The sequence below is a fragment of the Cryptomeria japonica genome, chromosome 1 (assembly GCF_030272615.1).
Source record: "Cryptomeria japonica chromosome 1, Sugi_1.0, whole genome shotgun sequence".
Classification (NCBI taxonomy): Eukaryota; Viridiplantae; Streptophyta; class Pinopsida; order Cupressales; family Cupressaceae; genus Cryptomeria; species Cryptomeria japonica.
In genome coordinates, this window is record NC_081405.1 from 154,400,660 (window position 1) to 154,420,872 (window position 20,213).

General features: G+C 37.9%; 1 protein-coding gene across 2 annotated transcripts in view; it reads left to right on the plus strand.

The window, feature by feature from the left end:
• LOC131051811 (putative uncharacterized protein YDL057W) overlaps positions 1-20,213 on the plus strand; it is a 204,888-nt gene that overhangs the window by 54,727 nt on the left and 129,948 nt on the right. For both annotated transcript variants that reach the window (XM_057986418.2, XM_057986417.2), the window contains exon 4: positions 8,084-8,205. In XM_057986418.2, coding sequence (XP_057842401.1) covers positions 8,084-8,205 — 122 coding nt within the window. The remainder of the gene's footprint in view (positions 1-8,083; positions 8,206-20,213) is intronic.

Consider the following 20,213-nt stretch of genomic DNA (forward strand, 5'->3'; position numbering starts at 1 on the left):
TTTGAATTGATCAGTCCATAGGGAGGAATATACCTTGAGACTCATAGGCTAGAGTTTCCATGCACAAACAATGTTGCAAAATATGAATCATTAGCTCATGGATTACTCTTATCCCTAAAGAAAGGAGTCAAAATTTTGTGGGTGTTTGGAGTTTCATAAGTACTTATAAAGCAAGTGAGGAAATGATATGTTTCCCATGATAAGAGATGAACTCGTTACTGCAACAGAGTGTGGGATCTTATTGAAAGTTTTGATGCTTTCAATATTCAACATATAAATCGATCGGACAATCAAATGGCCAATTCTTTAGCACAAGCGGCCAGTTGTTTGGAGCCACTCGCCATGAATGGCATAAGCCAGTTATCAGTAGAGTTATCACCGATACCATCAATTCTTGATAATGTTACAAACTTCCAAGTGTTTAATGATGACAACCGTATCCGCGAGTTTTTAACAAGCTCAGATGTCTTTGCAACACATATCATTGACGAAGATGAAGGAACAAAAGAGGTTGAATTTGATGACGACGGTGTGTTGAATTTAAAGACGAATATCATTCCTAGAGGAATGATACAATATAAAAGAATATTTGACCAAGATCAGATTAATGGAGCAAAGAGACAAAAGTTAGAAGGAGACCAATATGAAAAGATAAATTTGGGAACCGAAGAGGAAGTCAAGAATGTATGTATAGGCAAAGCTTGTACACTAGAAGAAAGAACTGGTGTAATCCAAACCATGAGACAGTTTTTTGGTGTCATAGCTTGGAGTTATGAAGATTTGAAGACCTACGGCACTTCCATCATTACAGATACAATTCCTCTCAAGCCACGAAGTAAACCATTCAGACAACGCCAGAGGCCAGTTAACCCAAAATTGGAGCTCCTTATCCAACAAGAAGTTAAAAAATTATTGTCAGCAGGAATTATTTTTCCAGTGCGCCACTCAATGTGAGTCACCAACCTTGTTCTTGTCAGAAAGAAAAACGGAGAAATCAGATTATGTGTTGATTTCCAAAATCTGAACTGAGCTTCAGATAAGGGTAGTTATCCTTTACCATCACTTGATGAGGTCTTTCAAATCGTCAATGGATCCTAGATGATGTCCTTTTTGGACGGGTATTCCGGATACAACCAAGTGTTGGTGGAGTATGAAGACAGGATAAAAACAACATTTACTACAAAATGGGGAACCTTTGCTTATAAAAGAATGCCCTTTGGGTTGATCAATGCAAGGGCCACATTTCAAAGAGCCATGGACATCGCTTTCAAATAATTAATTGGAAAGTGCATAATCATCTACATGGATGATTTAACAGTGTTTTCAAAGAAAAGAGAAGATCATATAGAAGACCTGAAAAGGGTATTTCAGAGGTGCCAAAGATATGGGATTTCTTTAAATCCAAAAAAGTGTATATTTGGGGTCACCAAAGGCAAGTTGTTGGGACACCTGATCACAGAGAAAGGAATCCTGATTGATCCTGAGCGTGTAGAAGCTATCTCAAGGATTAGTTTACTAGCCAGTCAAAAAGAGTTGAGATCTTTCTTTGGGAAGATCAATTTTGTCAGAAAGTTTATCACAGGCTTCGCCGAAATAGTAAAGCCATTAAATGAGATGCTGAAGAAAAATGCTAAGATGGAATGGATGCCACGGGCAAGAAAAGCCTTTGAAGAAATGAAGCAAGCTATAGTTAATGCTCCTGTCTTAAGTAGCCTAGACTATACGAAGCCCTTTTACTTGTATTCTTTTGCATCAAAACATTCATGTGCTGCAATGCTCACTCAGCGAACAGAAGAAAAAGATGAACCTCCGATAGCTTTCATGAGTTCACCCCTAAAAGATGCATAACTGAGGTATCCTAGTATTGAAAAACAAGCGTATGCCTTGGTCAAAGCTATCAAAAAGTTTAGATATTATATTTTGAGAAGTAAAGTCTATGCCATTGTTCTAGATGCAGTTGTCAAAACACTCCTAATGCAAAATGAGCTTGGAGAAAGAAGAGGAAAGTGGGTCGCCACTATCCAAGAATATGATATTGAATTACAGCCAATGAAGCTAGTTCGTGGACAAGCTTTAGCTCAAACTATGGCTATTGAAGGACCTGGCCTTGTGCAAGAAACATACATTCTCACCGATGCATCCCTAGAAGAATGGTATCATGACATCATCTCTTGTTAAATCACACTTATCCCAAACAAATGAACCTCGTGCAGAAGCGAGCTTTCAGACTTAAATGTCAATGCTACATGCTTCAGGGATCAGTACTCTACATAAGGAATCAGGAAGGCATTTATCTGAGATGTGTGGGAAATGGTGAAGTTAGGAATCATGGAACATTACCACTCTAAATTTGGCACATGCCATGGAGGAAGTCAGGCGACATCATACCAAATCTTGAGGGTAGGATACTATTGGCCCTCTATTTTCAAAGATGCATACGAGCATATCAAAACTTGTCATACCTGCCAGATTACTACAACTCGGGAAAAGAATCCTGCAATGCCACTACAACTTATCTCTGAAGAGAAACCATTTGCAATATGGGGCCTTGACTTTATTAGCAATATAAATCCACCCTCATTAGCACAACATAAGTATATTTTTGACTGCGACTGACTATTGTACCAGATGGTTTGAAGCCCAAACGTTAAAGAATTGCACGACAAATGTAGTTATCAAATTTTTAGAAGAGCATATTATCACAAGATTTGGGTGCCCCAATGCTCTAGTGTGCGACAATGGTTCCGCATTCACTTCCTTGAAATTTTTTAACTGGGCATTTGACTATGGGATCACCCTAAAGTTCTCATCGAATTATTACCCCCAGGGTAATGGGTTGGCAGAGTGCACAAACAAAGATTTGTTCAGTGTCATCAAAAAGTTACTAGAGAAAAACCCAAGAGGTTGCACACTCAGTTGAGGTTTTCTCTATGGGTAGATAGAACGAGAGCAAAGAAGTCTTTGGGAACTTCTCCCTATCACCTAGTTTATGGACAAGATCCTGTTTTCCTGATCCAGTTGAGGATTCCAACATTGAAATTCATGCAAGAATACCTAGACCCAAAAGAGAGAGTTCAAATCGGCCTATCTCAGCTCCTGTTACTAGAAGAATGAAGAGATCAAGCTCTTGAGAACTTTGCAAAACACCAAGGGGTTGTCAAACGATGGTTCGATAGGCGTGCCATAGTAAAAGCCTTCAAAATTTCTGATTTGGTCCTCTATTGGGATAAAGCAAACAAGAGGAGAGTAGATCATGACAAATTTGACAACTTGTGGACAGGACCTTACCGGATTTCTGAGATACTTGGAGAAAATGCATTCAAACTGAAAACCCTGACAGGAGAAGACATCCCGATGCCCGTCAATGGGGGCAATATTTGAAACATTACTTCAAACTCTGAGTTTCCTGATAGAACTCACTTGAACATAGTTAGAATAGTTTCTTTTGTGTTTTAGTTTAGTTGTTTCACTTTGTTAGTTTAGTTCGTTGTCGCTTTCTTAGATTAATTTTCTTGGTTGTTTTTCTTTCGTTTGCTTAGTTTAGTTTTCAATAAGTGGGATTCCCATTTGTGAGAAAGATGATGTTGCATACTAACACACTTCTAATGTACACTACGACATTATGTCCTAGTATTCCTTTGATAAACGTTTATGGAGAATCTTAAGAATTCCAGATTAATTATTTCTAAATTACCTTAAAGTTCAGATTAGTACTTGACTAGAAAGGGAATCATCTATTGTATCTTGACATTGAGTCTTTCAATTATTATATCTTTTACAGTTAAATGAATTCTCTGAGTCAATATGGTTTCCGAAGTGAAGTCATGGCAAATACAAAAAGAAAAGAAAAATCACCAAAAATCTTACTTCAAGACCACTATAATACTCAAGCCCATGCGAGCTTCATTGCTTGCCAGCCTAAGTGTGGAAATATGGGAAAAGAAAAAGAATATCAAAATGAATGAAAAAGAAAAGAATGACAAAAATCAAAACACTTGGCTTTGGGTGTGCGGGAATCTCTATAGGTGTACCGTTAATAACAAAGAATGAAATTAAATCGCGGGAAGTAGAGCAATCCCCGTGAGATTATAGAGATAACCTTGCCGGGGCTATGGACGCTCGTTGCCAACAAGGCTCTATCTGAGGATGCGTTTGAAGTTAAGATAAAATACACACGCAACTGCACAGTTTGTCATGATGAAACCAAAGAGTCATATTGGTCTTAAGGGATGGGAATAAATGGATATGCACACACTTATAATTGAAGGATAAAAGATCTTGATACAGTTTATGATTTCTCTTACTTTTTGAGTACCCTTCTTAACTAGCAGGTTAGCTTTGATTAATTTAAGATTCCGGATTTGAAATGGATTATATCTTTGGAATGTTCAGGAACATTCCTTAGGTGGAGTCGCCAGATGTTGTGACCTAATTCACACATCGCCCCATCGCAGATGGGGACCCCTTGTTTTCGCTTTTTTAGGTTTTTTCTATCTTTGCATTTTCATAAATCTTCATTTTGAGAGAATTAAGAGTTAGAGAGAGTTTTGAGGTCATTCCAGGCCAGATAGAAAATTTATGCTCAGAATTGAATTCAAGTGTTGTCAAAGTGTTCAGATGGTCTGAAGGACGAAGATTGCAATTGCTTTGAGTCATTTCTGACAACCTGCTATTTTTAGAAATTTTTGTTTTTTCTGTTTTTTTTCTGCTTTTTTGAAAATGGCATCTATGTTTTATTCTTTGAGCTATTTTATTACTACCCATTTTGTTGGAATTTTAAAATCTCGCCTCTAGATGTAAAAAGCAGAGCTTCAAAAACTTTTCTTTTTTTTTGAGATTAGGGTTTTGTTCTTCAGGATGTTTTGATCCTACCCATGTCTTCAGATTTAAAATTTTTTGCTTCTAAGTGTAAAAAGCAAGGGTTTGAATTTTTTTGCTTTTTTTGAGATTAGGGTTTCAATCCTCATACTAAATTATTCCTACCCATGTTCTCAGATTTTGAAAATTGTCTTTAAGGGCAAAAAGTAAGATGCAAACCTTAATTAGGGTTTTGTTCCAAAAGACCAGTTATAATATCAATACCCATGTTCTCAGATTTCAAAATTGAGGTTGTAAGTGCAAAAAGTAGGGTAGAAACCCTAATTAAGGTTTCTGTTCAGATGAACCAGCAAGGTATTTGCATGACATGAACACTGTTGAAGGGTTTGAATATGGCATTGTTGGTGCTCAGATCAACAAATTGGAAAATTCTATGAGTATGCCTTGCTCAATGATCAAATCTTCCAATTGATTTGGCCAACTAATACAATGAACCTTTCAAGGTTGCTAACTCCCTCACTTCAGGCTCTGCAGAACCTAGGTGGGTGTACCTACTCGCCAACTGATCTTCTTACTTGGTGCTTTTTATAGAAAATCTGTATATTGTATTTTTTACTTCTGTTGTTTATGTCAAAGTGGCATATGTCTTTGGGATAAACTATCTTTCAATTATCTGATTTCTCCTACTCTCTTGGTGATCTTCTTTAATTGATTATCTTTTCTCTAATCTGGTTCCTACTGTCAGATTCCTGACTATCCTTCCTTCTAACTTCTACTTATATCTCCTACTAAAATAAAAATGAAACTGAAAAAGTACGGATAAGTGATTTGAATTGAAATTTGTATGTAATTAGACCAGCGCCTAATTTATTTTGGGCAACAAAATCATTCACTTGCAAATCCTATGGATAACTCTGAAAGACAATTTTTAAATCCTTCCCTGGATGGATCTGTCAATTACCCAACCCTCAATGTTACAATTAGGTATCTTCAATTATAGTTAGTATTATTGAATTTAACTCTCACAGAAAGACCAATTAGAATAAAATGCAAATAGCTGCCTTTTGTCTCAGATGCACTCTATATTTTTCTAACTTGCAATTATGACAAAACTTCACACAAGCATTTAAGATAACAACCACTTGCTTCAAATGGTTATAACAGAGAACTGATCTTAAAATAAAAGAACTGGTTCTTGTATTGCTCGAAAATATGTATTACAATAGTGATAATATCTTTACAGTATTATATATTACAAAATCTGATCCCCCCCCTAAAATCTCCAATGTTTTACATATAAATATCCTATATTAGGTTTATGTCCCTTTGATTCATCCGTCATGTCTTCTGGTTTGGCGCCTTTCTGCTTTGTTGCTGCCGAAAACTGTTTGTCTTTTTCTTTATTTCGACATAGGTTATACGGATAAGTAACCACCAACTTGATTTCGATCGTCGGGTTAGCTATGTTGAACATGTCTGGGATGATACTTATCGGGATTGTTTTAACTATCGGCATACCAAAAAACTGTATGCTCGACTTCACAGGTTATCCCAATGAAGATCTTCACCTTTGATTCCGCCTTTCACTATAAGTTATTCTGATACAGGTATTCAGTCGAGAGTGCACTATTGGAGTAGCTGTTTCGATGTCACTTCATTTACTCGTGTTCGGAATAGGTTGGACTATTGGTTCATAGATGATCCATTATTTTCATCTCACTAATTATACCAATAGTGGTGTGCCTTTCCACATTGTGCTTGGAATTATTTTAATATTTGCACTAAAGTTATGTTTTAATAGTTTACTTTAGTGTGAAATGTTGTAAACTAAAGTTATGTTCTTCAAGTGGATGCTTAGGAGAGATAAGGGGGCCTTTGCATGTGAAATGTTTTTAATTTTAAAGAAGGGTCTTTTTGATTGGAAAATTAGCTTTTTCGAAAAAAAATAACAAAAAAGTAAAAAAGTGTTTTTTTAAAAAAATAATGAAAAAGCAAAAGTGTTTTCCCAAAAAAGTACAGAAAAAAGTGCTTTCCGATAAAAAGGTGAAAAAGAAAATATAGTTTTTTCGAAAAGTGACAAAAAACATTTTTTGAAAAAGCAGCAAAAAAGCAAAACGTTTTTCCCTAAAATAGTTCTCAAAAGTTATAAAAGGAGGATTTGGGCTCTCATTCTTTCATTTTGCTTGTGCACACATAACAAGATGCCATTGGAATGAACTTGGAGAGCTCTTCTTTGGATTGTTGAGGACAAAAACCCTCTTTAGTTAGCCCAGTTTTGGTGGTGAAAGATTAACCTAGCTGGTTGTTGATTTTTGGATTGAGTTTTCAAAGTTTGGCTCAAAGCTTGCTGATAAGGGTTTGGTAAGAATGAAGCCTTATGAAATAATTTGATTTGTGTATTCAGCTTTTGATGTATTTAATGCTTTTTTGGAGTGTTGTTCGAGTTTCAAGGGGTTTGAATTTTTCCAGTGCTGGGCATATCATTCCACCTACACAAAAAAGTACCTTTTGCTCATATCTCAAGAATGAATTATTTCTCGCTTATAGGTAGCACCCAACTTGGGATTGGCATGTGGGAGTTTGTGAATGGTTTAATTTGCGCTTTGGTTTGCATTTAATCATTTCTTGAGGTGTTTAGGGCTTCAAATCAGAGCTTGAAGAGCTCATATCAGTTTGTGATCAAAGGATGTGTTTATCTTAGTTATTGTGAATTGCTCCTGTGCTTTCCTTGCACTTAGTTTGCTGGAGCAGACTTCTGAGTTTAGTTTTTCTGAGTATTGAAGGCTTGATTGGTGGGTTGAAGATTGTGGCATAACTGAAACTTTATGGCAAACCTGTAGCAATCTCTATTTCAGGATTTGATGGTGATTTTGAGGACATTTCAGACCTACAGCAACAAGTAAACTCACATGTACTCATACTTAGTCTATTTAGCCTAGTGCATACTCAATTGTAATGCCCAAGTGAATGTCAAAATATTCAGATTTTGTAAACAGCAGTTTGTATGGTTCAATTATTTCATTTTTAGATGATAGTAATGTTGGATTTCCTTAGATATGTGTTTGCTATGAATTAATGAAACCAAACAGATTAGATTATTGCTTGTATTTCCTTTGTATTGGTAAACATTGTATGTTAAACTCTTCATTGGAAAAGACAAAAAAAAATCAGGGGTATACATTACAATTTTATTTTTCTTTTGTGTTGTGTCTTCATTTTTTTCACTGTATGGAGAAACAGATGACTAAGAAAAGTTACATTACAGGGAAAGTGAAGGTGAATTTTTTTATGGAAATTATTGGAAGGAAGTTGAAGATCTTCATGCTGTAGTGTTGCATTTCTTGGGAAAAGAGCGTAAAGTAAATACCATTATTGGGCACAGTAAAGGTGATTACTTCCAACCATATGATTATCATTTATGTAAATTTTTCAGTTCTATTCACTTGATTATAGTAAAAAATTGGAACTGCATCAGGTCCTAGAAGTCATAGTTTGATTTTTGTGTTACAAATTTAATGAAAATAATAACTTAGCTGAAGCCTAGCGAAAAATTGGGAGCACATGTTGAAGAGGGCTATCAAAGATAATACAAGGAATAGAAACCATGTTATATAAACAATGATTAAAAGATATTGTTGGATAGTAGAAACATTAGTTCCATCAGAATTCTATAACCATAATCTAGTACCTTCAAGAAAACTGGAAATTCACTGTAGATCTATTTTAAGGCTGATTCACAACTTCAGGTATGGAATTTGCAGATAATAGTTTTCAACTCAAAGCCAATGTAGTCTTTTAAATTTGAAATTTATGGTGTCCAGTCAATGCCACTTTCCTGATTGAGGAAAAGCCTAAAAGGTATTAGAGCTTGTTAGTAATTGGCATGAATATGGGGTATGAAGTGTAGGATTTGTTCCTAAATAGTTTGTTCCAGCAAAAATAATTTGATTGAATATTGTTCTTGCTGTCTTTATTGTAGAATCCTTATTTGGAAGGACGAGACCCTTATACCTTTATTTTAGCCAGCCTTTGCTGGAGTGCTTCAGTATGATGCTTATTTGTGATTTATGCTTGTAAGTGGTCAAAGTGTGTAGATTTATTTCATGGGAGATTAGTTTGGCCTAAATGCAAGAAAATGTTGCCTAAACATGCCAATTAAGTAGGAAAAAAATATCTTGTTTTTGTGTTTCATTGATGTTAGAGTTATCTTGTATTAGCTAATAATTATTTATTTAATTATTCGTCTATTATACTCTATGCTTAGGCTTGGGCATTTATTCCCTCTCTGAATGATGATCTTTTTCTTCAGTCTTTTTTGTGTTCTGTCTCCAATCTTCTCTTGTGACAGGTATTTTGCTTGTAGATGCTCTTGGGATCTCAAAAGTTGTACTTTCTCAACTTCTTCATGGTATCAGAGCCTACATCTGTTGCTTCTTGTTCCTGATTTCTTTTCAGAAGATTTTTTTCTGGAGGCAAGGGTTTCAGTTTTTTTTAGAGTTTTAGTTTGGATCTGGGGTATCTTTTTTGTTTTTGTGCATTTTGAGCTCAAACGGAACTCATCATTAAGCTCAGAACACCCAAAAACCCCCATTTTCATATAAAATTTGTCCAGTTTGGACAACTTTAGCTCTGGGATTTTTTTTTTGATTTTGGCCCTTAATAGACACATTTTCGAGGCAAAACAAATAAAAAATCATTTGTTTTGGGCAGTTTAACGGCTTGCCCAGGCTGGAACCGTCGCCGCTCACTAGGACTAGCCCTGCCAGCAGCCACAAGCAGCTCGGAAACCGCTAGTAGCTCCTTCGCCAGCAGACCGAGAGCCGCTAGCAGCCCCTCCACCTGCAGCCTGGGACCCATCGCTGCTATCGCTTGGAAACAACCGCCGTTGCCTGGAAATAGCCGCCGTTGTCGCCGCCCATTGCACTGCGCCCGATCGTCGCCGTCCGTTGCACCGCGCCCGGCCATCGCCGCCCACTGTACACCGCCCGGCCGCCGCCCGACCTCCTCCGCTACCCAGCCAGTACGCCACCTCCCTGCCACCAACAGGGGGGCCTTTTATTTTCCTTGAAGGTTTTTTGATAGCGTATTGGTTTTTTTGCCATAACCTTGGCAAACGGAGTTGGATTTTCGAAAATGAATACGTGCTGGAAAGCGCTTTTCGAGCTCTACTCAGATTTGGAGGTGAGATTTGCTGATTTTTTCATCTAGTACCTATTTTTTGCCATCAAAGTGAGTGCTCTTTTTTGCATTCCAGGAGCCATATGTTGGGCAAATGTACTCCGTTTTTGGAAAATAGAGAAAACCACATGGGAAAAAACTCTACTCCAAAATGAGATGGGAAAAGCATGCAAAAAAACATGAAGGAAGGAATGCCTCTGAAATTTTTTGAGGATCATTCGAAATGGCATGACTCAGAAGACTAGAACCAGATGTCTGTGCATGAGTACGACGTGTGTCAGAAGGATCACCTGCCATAGAACCAACAACATCAACTGTAAACCAGGCCCACTTGGGCAAAGGCTGAGCGGCGGGTTGTGGTGGTGATGGTGGACCGTCATCTGCATCATCCTCAAAGAAGAAGGGATCCTCAAAAGATGAAGAGGGAGGAGGAGGCAGTGAGGGAGAAGTTGGTGATGGAGAATCCATCTGAGGAAGGCGCTCATCAAACTGGACATCCCGCCTAAACAAGACCTCTCGGGAATCATCATCAAACAACTTGTATGCCTTAACATCCTTACAGTAGCCAACAAAAAAGAGTGGTCGGCTCTTCCTCTCCATGGCTTTCCTTTGAGCAGCTAGAATAAATGCCCAAGCCTCACTACCAAAAACTTAGAATGAAGAAACATCAGGCTTGACATGGGACCAAGCCTCCTCAGGAGTCAACTGGCGCAATGCCTTATGAGGGATCTGATTCTGAATATAAGTGGCACAATTAACGGCCTCAGTCGAAAAAGCAGGCTGCATAGAACGTGACTGAAGCATACAATTGACCATCTCCCTTAGTGTTCTGTTCTTTCTCTCAACAACACCATTCTGCTGAGGGGTGTGAGGAACTGATAACTGATGTTGCATACCATGTAAAATTATTTGCTGAACTTGTGAAAATCAGGAATACTGGTAGAGCTAGAAATTACATAATTGCATAAATTGGAAAGAAGTAAAAATTGTGAATAAACTGCTTGATTGATTTAGGAATGTGTACAAGATATAAAGCACAAGAAGAGCCATCTAGAATAGCAACAACCAACTAGAAAATAGGCTTTTAGCGTTATGCAAGATTGGAAAAATCCATGCAAGATTGCACAACTAAGAAATCATAATCCTATCTTTTAACAACTAGCAAACTTATCTAAAGAAATATTCTATGCAGAATATTCTACACTAACACCCCCCGTTAAGTGTAGCTAGATGAATAAAAATATATGGGTCTTGGCAAACAAGCCATGATCAAGAACCCAATTATAGAGGAATGGAGAATACCCAATTGAGAAATACTCCTAATGATTTATTCAAACTAAGAAAAAGCAACTGCAAATGAATCTACATTGCAACAGGATTACATTAGAATCATAGAAATTACTGCACGAGATGCAGTTGTACATATTCTCGACTGCTGAAATGGATGAACATACAGGTACACGGTCTTTAAATACAGAAATTGATCATATGAAGACAGGAAGATATGATTTTGTACAAATGTTCTCGAAACTGAAAAACTCCATCAATTTCCTCTGGTTGGAATGAAGCCATTGTTAATACAATGCTCAATATTGTCCCACTAGAAAGAAACTCTGGAAGCACTCGAGGATGCGACTCTGGAATCTCATGTAGTCAGGAACCCTGCTAGAAAGAATATCTGGGAGCAAACAAAGTTGCAACACTGGAATCTCTTGTAGACAGGAATTTAGAACAAAAGAATACATTTGGCTGCCAATTGGAAGAAGAGAGTAGAGTTCGGTGGTTAATTAGCAACTTTCAATATCCTAAGCTTGATTATTAAGAAAGCTTAATAAAAGAAACCTACACTAGATGCTTTATGCAGAAACCCCCATATTCAATTTTACAAAGTTTCGAATTTTCCCAGATATTTATCATGCAGTGCTCATAAAGCACGTACAATTTTTAAAGAATCAACATATGGAAAAAAAACAAGAAGCATGCAAAAATTAGGGGAGAAACATGCATGTATCTAGAAACAAAGGTTTACATCTGCCTCCATGGTGGTGATAATCTTCACAAAAAATTGCCTGCAAATATAGACTCATTTGCAAAAGATAAAGTGAAATAAAAGGCAGATCACATCTTCACACAATATACAAACAAATTTGCACTCATACTAGACTGAGCTCTGATACCATGTAAAATTATTTGCTAAACTTGTGAAAATCAGGAATACTGGTAGAGCTGCAAATTACATAATTGAATAAATTGGAAAGAAGTAAAAATTGTAAATAAACTGCTTGATTGATTTAGGAATGTGTACAATATATAAAGCACAAGAAGAGCCATCTAGAATAGCAACAACCAACTAGAAAATAGGCTTTTAGCTTTATGCAGGATTGGCAAGATTGCACAACTAAGAAATCATAATCCTATCTTTTAACAACTAGCAAACTTATTTAAAGAAATACTCTATGCAGAATATTCTACACTAACAATTGAGAATAAAGAAAAGATGAAATAGCTAGATCACACTTCACTACTATCTTTATTTTTACTATAGAAAATTGGCTTCTTGTTAGTCTATTGGCATGGAATATTGTGATTTTTTATAACTTAAGTTATTGGTTCTAATATTGGTTTGAGTTCAGGTTTGAGGGTTCAGTTCATGTGTCTGGTCAAAAATAATTTTGGAGTTGTGTTTGTCCATACAAAAACATATAAAAATTATGTCTTTTCTTTAATAAATTATATTAAATAAATAAATATAGTAAAATAAAAATTATATGTAATATCCATATGCATAAATTAAAAAATAAAAGAAAAATTACTTAGGCTCCAAGATATGGCACTTTGCTCCATTTCACATTCTTTTGCTCGCTCCTCTTTTGCCAAACATGCCCCTTCCTACGTAGGTGCACAAGCTTCACTGCACAAGGATGCTGCATTTGGTTTGGATCTTGCCATGGGTTGACTAGAGGTTTCTGTGCTTGGCTTTGTTGTGGCTGTGGTTAACCCTAAATTGCAAAGGCCTCAAATTTGTTCTCAACATCATTTGCCACTCGGCCTTCGTATCAAAAATTAGTTTGGATAATATTGCAAGAGACAAAGAGGAATGTTTGTAGAATCATGCTCTGATTTGCAGTTTTATGAAGCTTTGGTCAAAGTTATGTGACATGCACTTGTGGAAATGTGAAAGTTGGAAGGAATATATGGAGGAAGAAATCAGTATATATCCCTGCGCCAAAGGTTTCTTTAGTTGGGAATTTGAGTCACAGGCTAACAAGGAACTGTTGACGTGTCTGAAGTCGCATTGCTGCAAACTCCATACGGCCAACGCAGAATAGAATAGCCAACTGATTATCCTATCCTCTCTTGAGATAAGGAAGTCTCTAATGCTGTTTTCTAAGTTTGATCAAAGGAGACAACCTCAAGGTTTCTTTCGTTAGGTCTTGACTGCGGGATCTCTCAGTGGCTTGATGTGTTTTTGCTGGAAACACAAGGGGACTTACGATTTGCAACAAGCTAGTCTGCTGTGATTCTCGAATTACGCAATAAAGAGCAAAAGGAAAGGTTTAGGAGATCTAAAACTAACAACACGGGTATGTGGGTAGACGGATTCAACATAACCAATTCCTGCTTGGCCAGAATAGCTCACAACCTTGCAGGAACGGTGCAATCTTCAAAGGGACTTTGAAGATTTTCAGACTGGAGACGCACGGCTAAGCACCCAATTCTAGCGCAGCTTAGACAGACATTTGCAATTGAACTAAGCACAATTAAAGGCTCAGGTTAACCACACAAAAGGATACACAATCAGTATATCCTCAGTGGTATGAGCTTGAATCTATCAAATACTTGCACACCCAAAATAGAAAGATCTATCTGAAATGTTGAAAGAAACCATGCAAACAGAATGAAAACAAGACAATAAACACCAAATCAATGTTTATATATTGATTTCAACTGCCTATTACAACAATTTCTGCAGTATCTCTATGCTACTGCCTAAAATCTAACCTATTCTAACCTCTAAGATCTAACTACAAAATTCTAACCAATTGTCTGACAAAAGTCTTGAACTATCTAACAATCTAACCCTTTACAAAAGAAAGGCCTCTGCCTTTTATAGATATTACAATTTTGAATCGAAGGCTAGGATGGACTACATCCAAGGGTCCTGATCTGTCTTCCAGAAGCTGGCAGCTTTAACCCATGCTGAATTAATTCTCAGTTATCCAACCAACAACTATCTCAACTACCTGCCACTATTTGGCTTTAATTCAGGTCTATCCAATCTTCTTGGTGGTTGGGAATAGTTATCCACAAAAATATCTTGCACGGGACCCATAGGCAGTTTACAATAAAGCTGTTTCAGTTTTAAAACTGAATTTCTGGACTTAAATCTAGCTGTGTGCTTTTTCTCGAGAAGGCATAAACTTTGCAGCATTGAGAGTGTTCTTTGGTCTTTGGTCCCGGTGGTGGACTTCATCTTTGTTCAGCGGCATGGTTCCCAATGCTCGGTTGTTCTCGCGCTCCTGCATCTTTTCTTTTCCAATCTTCAGTGCTTGGCTTTGAATTGCGATCCTTCCTTGATTTGTGTTTGAGGTTTTTCTCCTGGTTCTTTAATGACGTCCTGCGATCAATCAACCAATTTTATTTCATTAAATCAATTTGAAAAATTAATTAATTAATTTAACAAATATTAAATCTAATTACGACGTCTGGCTTGAGAAGCTCTTTGTGAGATGTATCTTGAAAATGCTTCTCATTTCTCTTCGAACGTGAAATCTGATCCTTGGTCTTGATAGTGTTTGGACGATTTACTTCTGCGTGATTTTACCTTCTGGAGTCTTGGACGTTTTAAATGGGTTTATGGCGCAATTCTGGAGGTTTGGAGAACTTCTGCAAATTTTAAAACTCTAACTCTCATGCTTTTTCTAGTAAATTTCGGAGAACTTAGACGCTATTCTGCAATTTTCAAACTGCATTTTCAATCCTAAGGGCGAACTTCGTATGCCTTGGCATATTTTGTGATTTTGAAAGAACTTCGGAGCATTCACGCCCTTTTGCAAATTTGGAAGTGTTTCAGACGTTTTGCTTGTTTGGAATTTTGCGTTTTTAGGCCAAATTCAGAGCGCTTGGGGTTTTTGTTCCAGCTGAAGGGTAATTTTCGGACCTTGAACACTTCTGCAAATTAAAGAAAACTTCGGACCCTTTGAAGCGTTTTTGGCAAACTGGGAGTTTCGGAGCTAAATGCGTTTTCTGCAAGTTGGATTATTTTCGGACCCTAAGCTCATTGTGTAAACTTTTGAAGACTTCGGACCCTTAGGCGCTTTCTACAACCTGTGCAAATTTCGGACCATCAACATGCTTTGCAAATTCCTTTAAAAAACTCCGGATCTGTAAACGTGTTTTTTAAACATTGACGCACTTTCCATTTACCTCCCAGGGCCCGAAAATGAGGACGGTTAAGTGGTTTTGGGACCTTGTAACATATTTTGCAAAATCGCGTTTTTAAACATTTCACCCCAGGGTTCGAAAATGGACGTTTAAAGTGTTTTTCGGACCTTGAGGGTCTTTTGGCAACTTTATAACAAACTTTTAAATTTCGGAGCTAGGGTCCTGTTGTGACCATTTCACACATCGCCCCATTGCAAATGGGGACCCCCTTTTTTTCGCTCGCTTTTCGCTTCGCTTTTAGGATTTTGTTAGTCAGTCAGTTGTCTGGATTTAGGGTTAAGCCTTAGGGTTTTAGTTAACGTCTTTTCAAGCCAGAGTCCAGTCAGTTTTGAGAGTTTTTGAGCTTCTTTCGTAGGATGCAAACTTTGAATGCAATGATTTCGCCAAATTGGTCTATTTTCAATTGGAATTTTGAGTGCATAGCTTAAATTTGTCTGAGTGTTGATGATGAAATGTGAATTTTTGTCCAATCGACTAATTTTGACCAAATTTTGACTTTTTTGATTTTTGATCCCGGGCATTGAGAATGGTTTGTTTTTGCCTCGTGAATTGATTAAACTTGTAAAATCATGTTATTTTAGCCTGTAGGAGCAAAATCGCTCCTGTCCCTCAGTGAAGGACGGGAGCTCGTTTTCAAATATCTTACTATTCCTGCAGAGTCAAGATGAATTTCGAATTGTAAGTGATGGCGAAAGGCGAGATCTTTCCATTGAATATAAATTGAAGATTTTCATGAACACAGAAATGCCTCCAAGAGCAAAATCGCTCCTATCCCTCAGTGAAGGACCGGAGCTACAAATCAAATTTTGCCTTGTCCTTGCAAGATTTTGACGACTTGACAATTCGAAGAGGTCCAAGGGAAGATGTTTTATCAGATGAATATAATTTGAAGTGCAAATATGAAGGAAAATGACCCAGAATGCTAAAATCGCTCCTGTCCCTCAGGAAGGGACCAGGGCGAAGTACATTATAGCTCCTGTCCCTCTCCAAGGGACCAGAGCGATATTCTTCATAGGACAAAATTCAGGCAAAGATCAAGACAAGTTTGTGTTTGATGGCAAGGAAGACGATGAAATGAACTCATTGAAGATAAATTGAAGATTTTGAAACGTCAGCAAGGACCCAAAATACCTAGTTCGCTCCTGTCCCTCAGGAAGGGACCAGAGCGATTTTTGTTATGCATGATTTTCTTGTCCAGTTTCAATCGATCCCAAGGCATGGATGAATGGAAGGGCGCATTACGAACCCGTTGAATATAACTTTGAAGGTGATAAAGTGAAATGAAGACCACAAGAGCTAGAATCGCTCCTGTCCCTCTCCAAAGGACCAGGGCGATATGATGGTAATATTGCTTCTTATTCAAGTTTAAAACCGTTCCTCCAAGATCAAGACCTTCCAAGATGAGGAACAAGGGGGCAAGGACGTTTCAAGGCATTTTCAATCAAGCACAAGTTACCAAGGTCATCACATTGAAGGAATTTGCACTCTAAGACCCAGTTCGCTCCTGTCCCTCAGGAAGGGACCAGAGCGATATTTCCATAAAGGCATGAATTTCAAAAAACAAGCAAGTGTCAAGCTACCAAGAGAATCGAAGGGACGTCATTTCACGCATTGAAGATAATTGCAAGTTGAAGAAAACAAGAACAAGCTCACAATGTTGAACTTCGCTCCTGTCCCTCAGGAAGGGACCAGAGCGATATTGGGTATATTGATCAATTTATGCAAAAATGACGTTAAGACAAGGCTTCACAAGGTCATACAAGGTTCAAGGCGTCTTTTGAAGGTGATATATTAAAGTTTGGAACGTCCAAATGTTGTCAAACAAGCTAAAAAGCTCATATCGCTCCTGTCCTTTGGACAGGGACCAAAGCGATTTCATCAAAAACACTCATACTCCTTCAAAGTCAAGGCAAGGCGAGAATGGACAAGGTAAAAGACGCTATTTGGAAGGCAATGAACGAAGAACGAAGGTTAGATGTTTACGAATTTAAGCCAGGACATGGAGATCGCTCCTGTCCCTTTCCAAGGGACTAGGGCGATGTTAGCCAAAACACATGATATCCTTTGAAAATCACGTTAAGATAAAGACGCACAAGGTTTTAAATTGCATTTGGAAGATGATACAAGGAAAAGTTCATATCAAGATGGAGAATTTCAAGCAAAAACCTTAGGATCGCTCCTGTCCCTCTCCAAGGGACAAGGGCGATGATACATCCAAAGCCACTTATGCGCACGTGCAAGGCGATCTAACTTGAAGGACCCGACAAAATGGGTGATTTGAACGTGGAAATGAAGAAGTTGAACGTGGAAGTTACAAGAAATCATAACAAAAATGGTGAATCGCTCCTGTCCCTCTCCAAGGGACCAGGGCGATGAGGTACGTCTACTCCATTTTCAAAATTTGGCGCTCAAATGAACATTTTAAATTTACCTTAAATGCTAAGATCGATGAGTTTTGAAAATCCTATTAAATTAGCATTTAAAAAATTGCGTTTGGCATTTATTAATTATTTTGCCTTGTTTAAAAATCGAAATTTATTAATTAAAAATCAAAGGCATTTAATAATTAATTAATTAAAAAAAAAAAAAAAAAATCGAATGGAGCACTTTGACATGGAGGTCGACCTTTATCATCTAATTAAAATCGTTTAAAAATTGATTTATATCACCAAGTCGGCCTTAATGAATGGAAGAGGTGAGCGCTATAAAAGGAGAGTGAAAACTATCATTTTTACATCATTATTTTATCATTCAAGTGCGAGCCTTCATCCCAATCAAAGGTGGTGCGAAATTGTGTTTGAAGAAGTGTGAATATCATCCAAAGGTGGCGCTAATACTCCCAAGGTGGTGCGATATTTGAAGATCTATATTGAGCGAATTTGCCAAGATTTGAAGGTCACGTTAAAGGCGATATTTGAAGATCACGTCAAGGACAAAGGTGGCGAAATTGATTTCTTGAGGAGATCACGTTGAAGATCATCTACACCTCAATTTTGTCTAGGCGAATTTTGTTCTTTTTGCATTCTAGAGTTAGCTCTCTATTGAGGTATGGCGATTTGATTTTATTGTTTTATTTATTCATCGTCATATTTTAAATTTTGAGTTATTTTGAATTTTGAATTCCTAGCTCAATCGTTTTATTTTAGGAAATGATAACTCAAAGACTTATCATGAAGTTTCCTAAAATTTATGCTCTAATCTTTGTTTTTTATTGCAAAATCTAGCTTCTCATTATGAAATGTTGTGTAGGTATGGCGACCCCGAAGGCGGGAGCATCCACCAGTCGCTCAGCTCTCATGAAAGAAGATCAGAAGACCGAAGAAGTGGAGACCAAGATCGTGTCGAAGTGGAACAACATTGGAGATACCAACTTGGGGAACTTCAGCACGAAGAAGTTTCGAGAGGTCCCTTACATTGGCAAGCCATCACCTGTCGCCCGGAGAATAATCGAGAGTGGTATCATTAAGGCGGCCGGTTTTCCTCCAGCTGTTCAGTGCCACGAGTTGATGATCGAGTGTGCTCGTCACTATGATCCACAGTCCAGGACGATCGTGTCCAAAGAGGGAAACACTTTGGCGTACCTTTCAGAGGAAGCTATAAGTGAAGCTTTCCATCTTCCAGAACACAGGGATATGATATACAAGAGCATAGAAGGAGCCCGATCAATGTACGAAGATGATCCAGATGCTTGTCTAAGCATTATCAATAAGAACTGGCTACTCAAAAGCCGTCCCCGTCTGAGCAAGGTCCCGAACACACCGCATAGGATTGATTTCCAGGAGGAGTTCAGAGATTTAATTACCATGCTCAACCGAGTTACAGGAGCCCCTCATGCCTTCTATTTTGAGAAGTGGATGTTTTACTTCATCCAGGTGATTGTTCAAGGGAAAGGTACGATACATTGGGCTAGGATGATTAGCCATTGCTTGGACGTACAGTTGAGGAGACTCAAGGCTACTAAGTCCTTCCACATGAGTTCATATGTCATCTATGCCTTGATCAGGAGTGTTGAATATGCAGGACTACCTCACAGAGGAGTGATTGGAAGAGGACCCGGCGAGGTCAGAGCTTGTGATTCCTATGCCTACTTGCATCATCCGCCAGGGAGCAACTATAAGTTGGTTAATGATACTTTCACGATGAACATCACAAGGACGTTGCAATGTGGAATTCACAACAGGTTATCTCAAGATGCCCAGGAATTCATAAAGAGGTACGGTGCTTGGTTCATTCAGTTTCCCAAGTTCACTTATATTAGAGTGCATGGATGTCCTTTACCTCCATACATGTTGCCGAGATATCCGTCAGACAGAATTGTGTTACTTGAAGTAACAAGACAGTTGGCAGCATATGTGAAGGCATTCAGACACAGACATCAGAATGGAGTTCCAGTACCTATCATTTTGGGTAATTCAGTTGAGGTATGTCCTAATGCTTTAGCTATGGATGACGCAGAGAAGGAGTTAGCCTTGTATTCTTTTTCATCTTTTGCTTTGAGAGAAAGCTTTGATCCACATAGACATTTAGAGGAGACAGTCGGCAGGAAGTTTAGACATGAGTATCAGGTTGAAGATTTTATGATGAATCTCTTAGATGATCTTGAAGTGAAACGAAAAATGCATTCTAGATTGCCTTTGGATTTCATCAGGAAATGCAGGATATACAGAGTGGCCGACCAAGCTCAGGACAGTGGCAGACATATCCAGTCTTCCTATGATCGAGAAAGCAAAACAATGAGGTTAGATTGGAATGAGCCCGAGGTCGTGGATTTA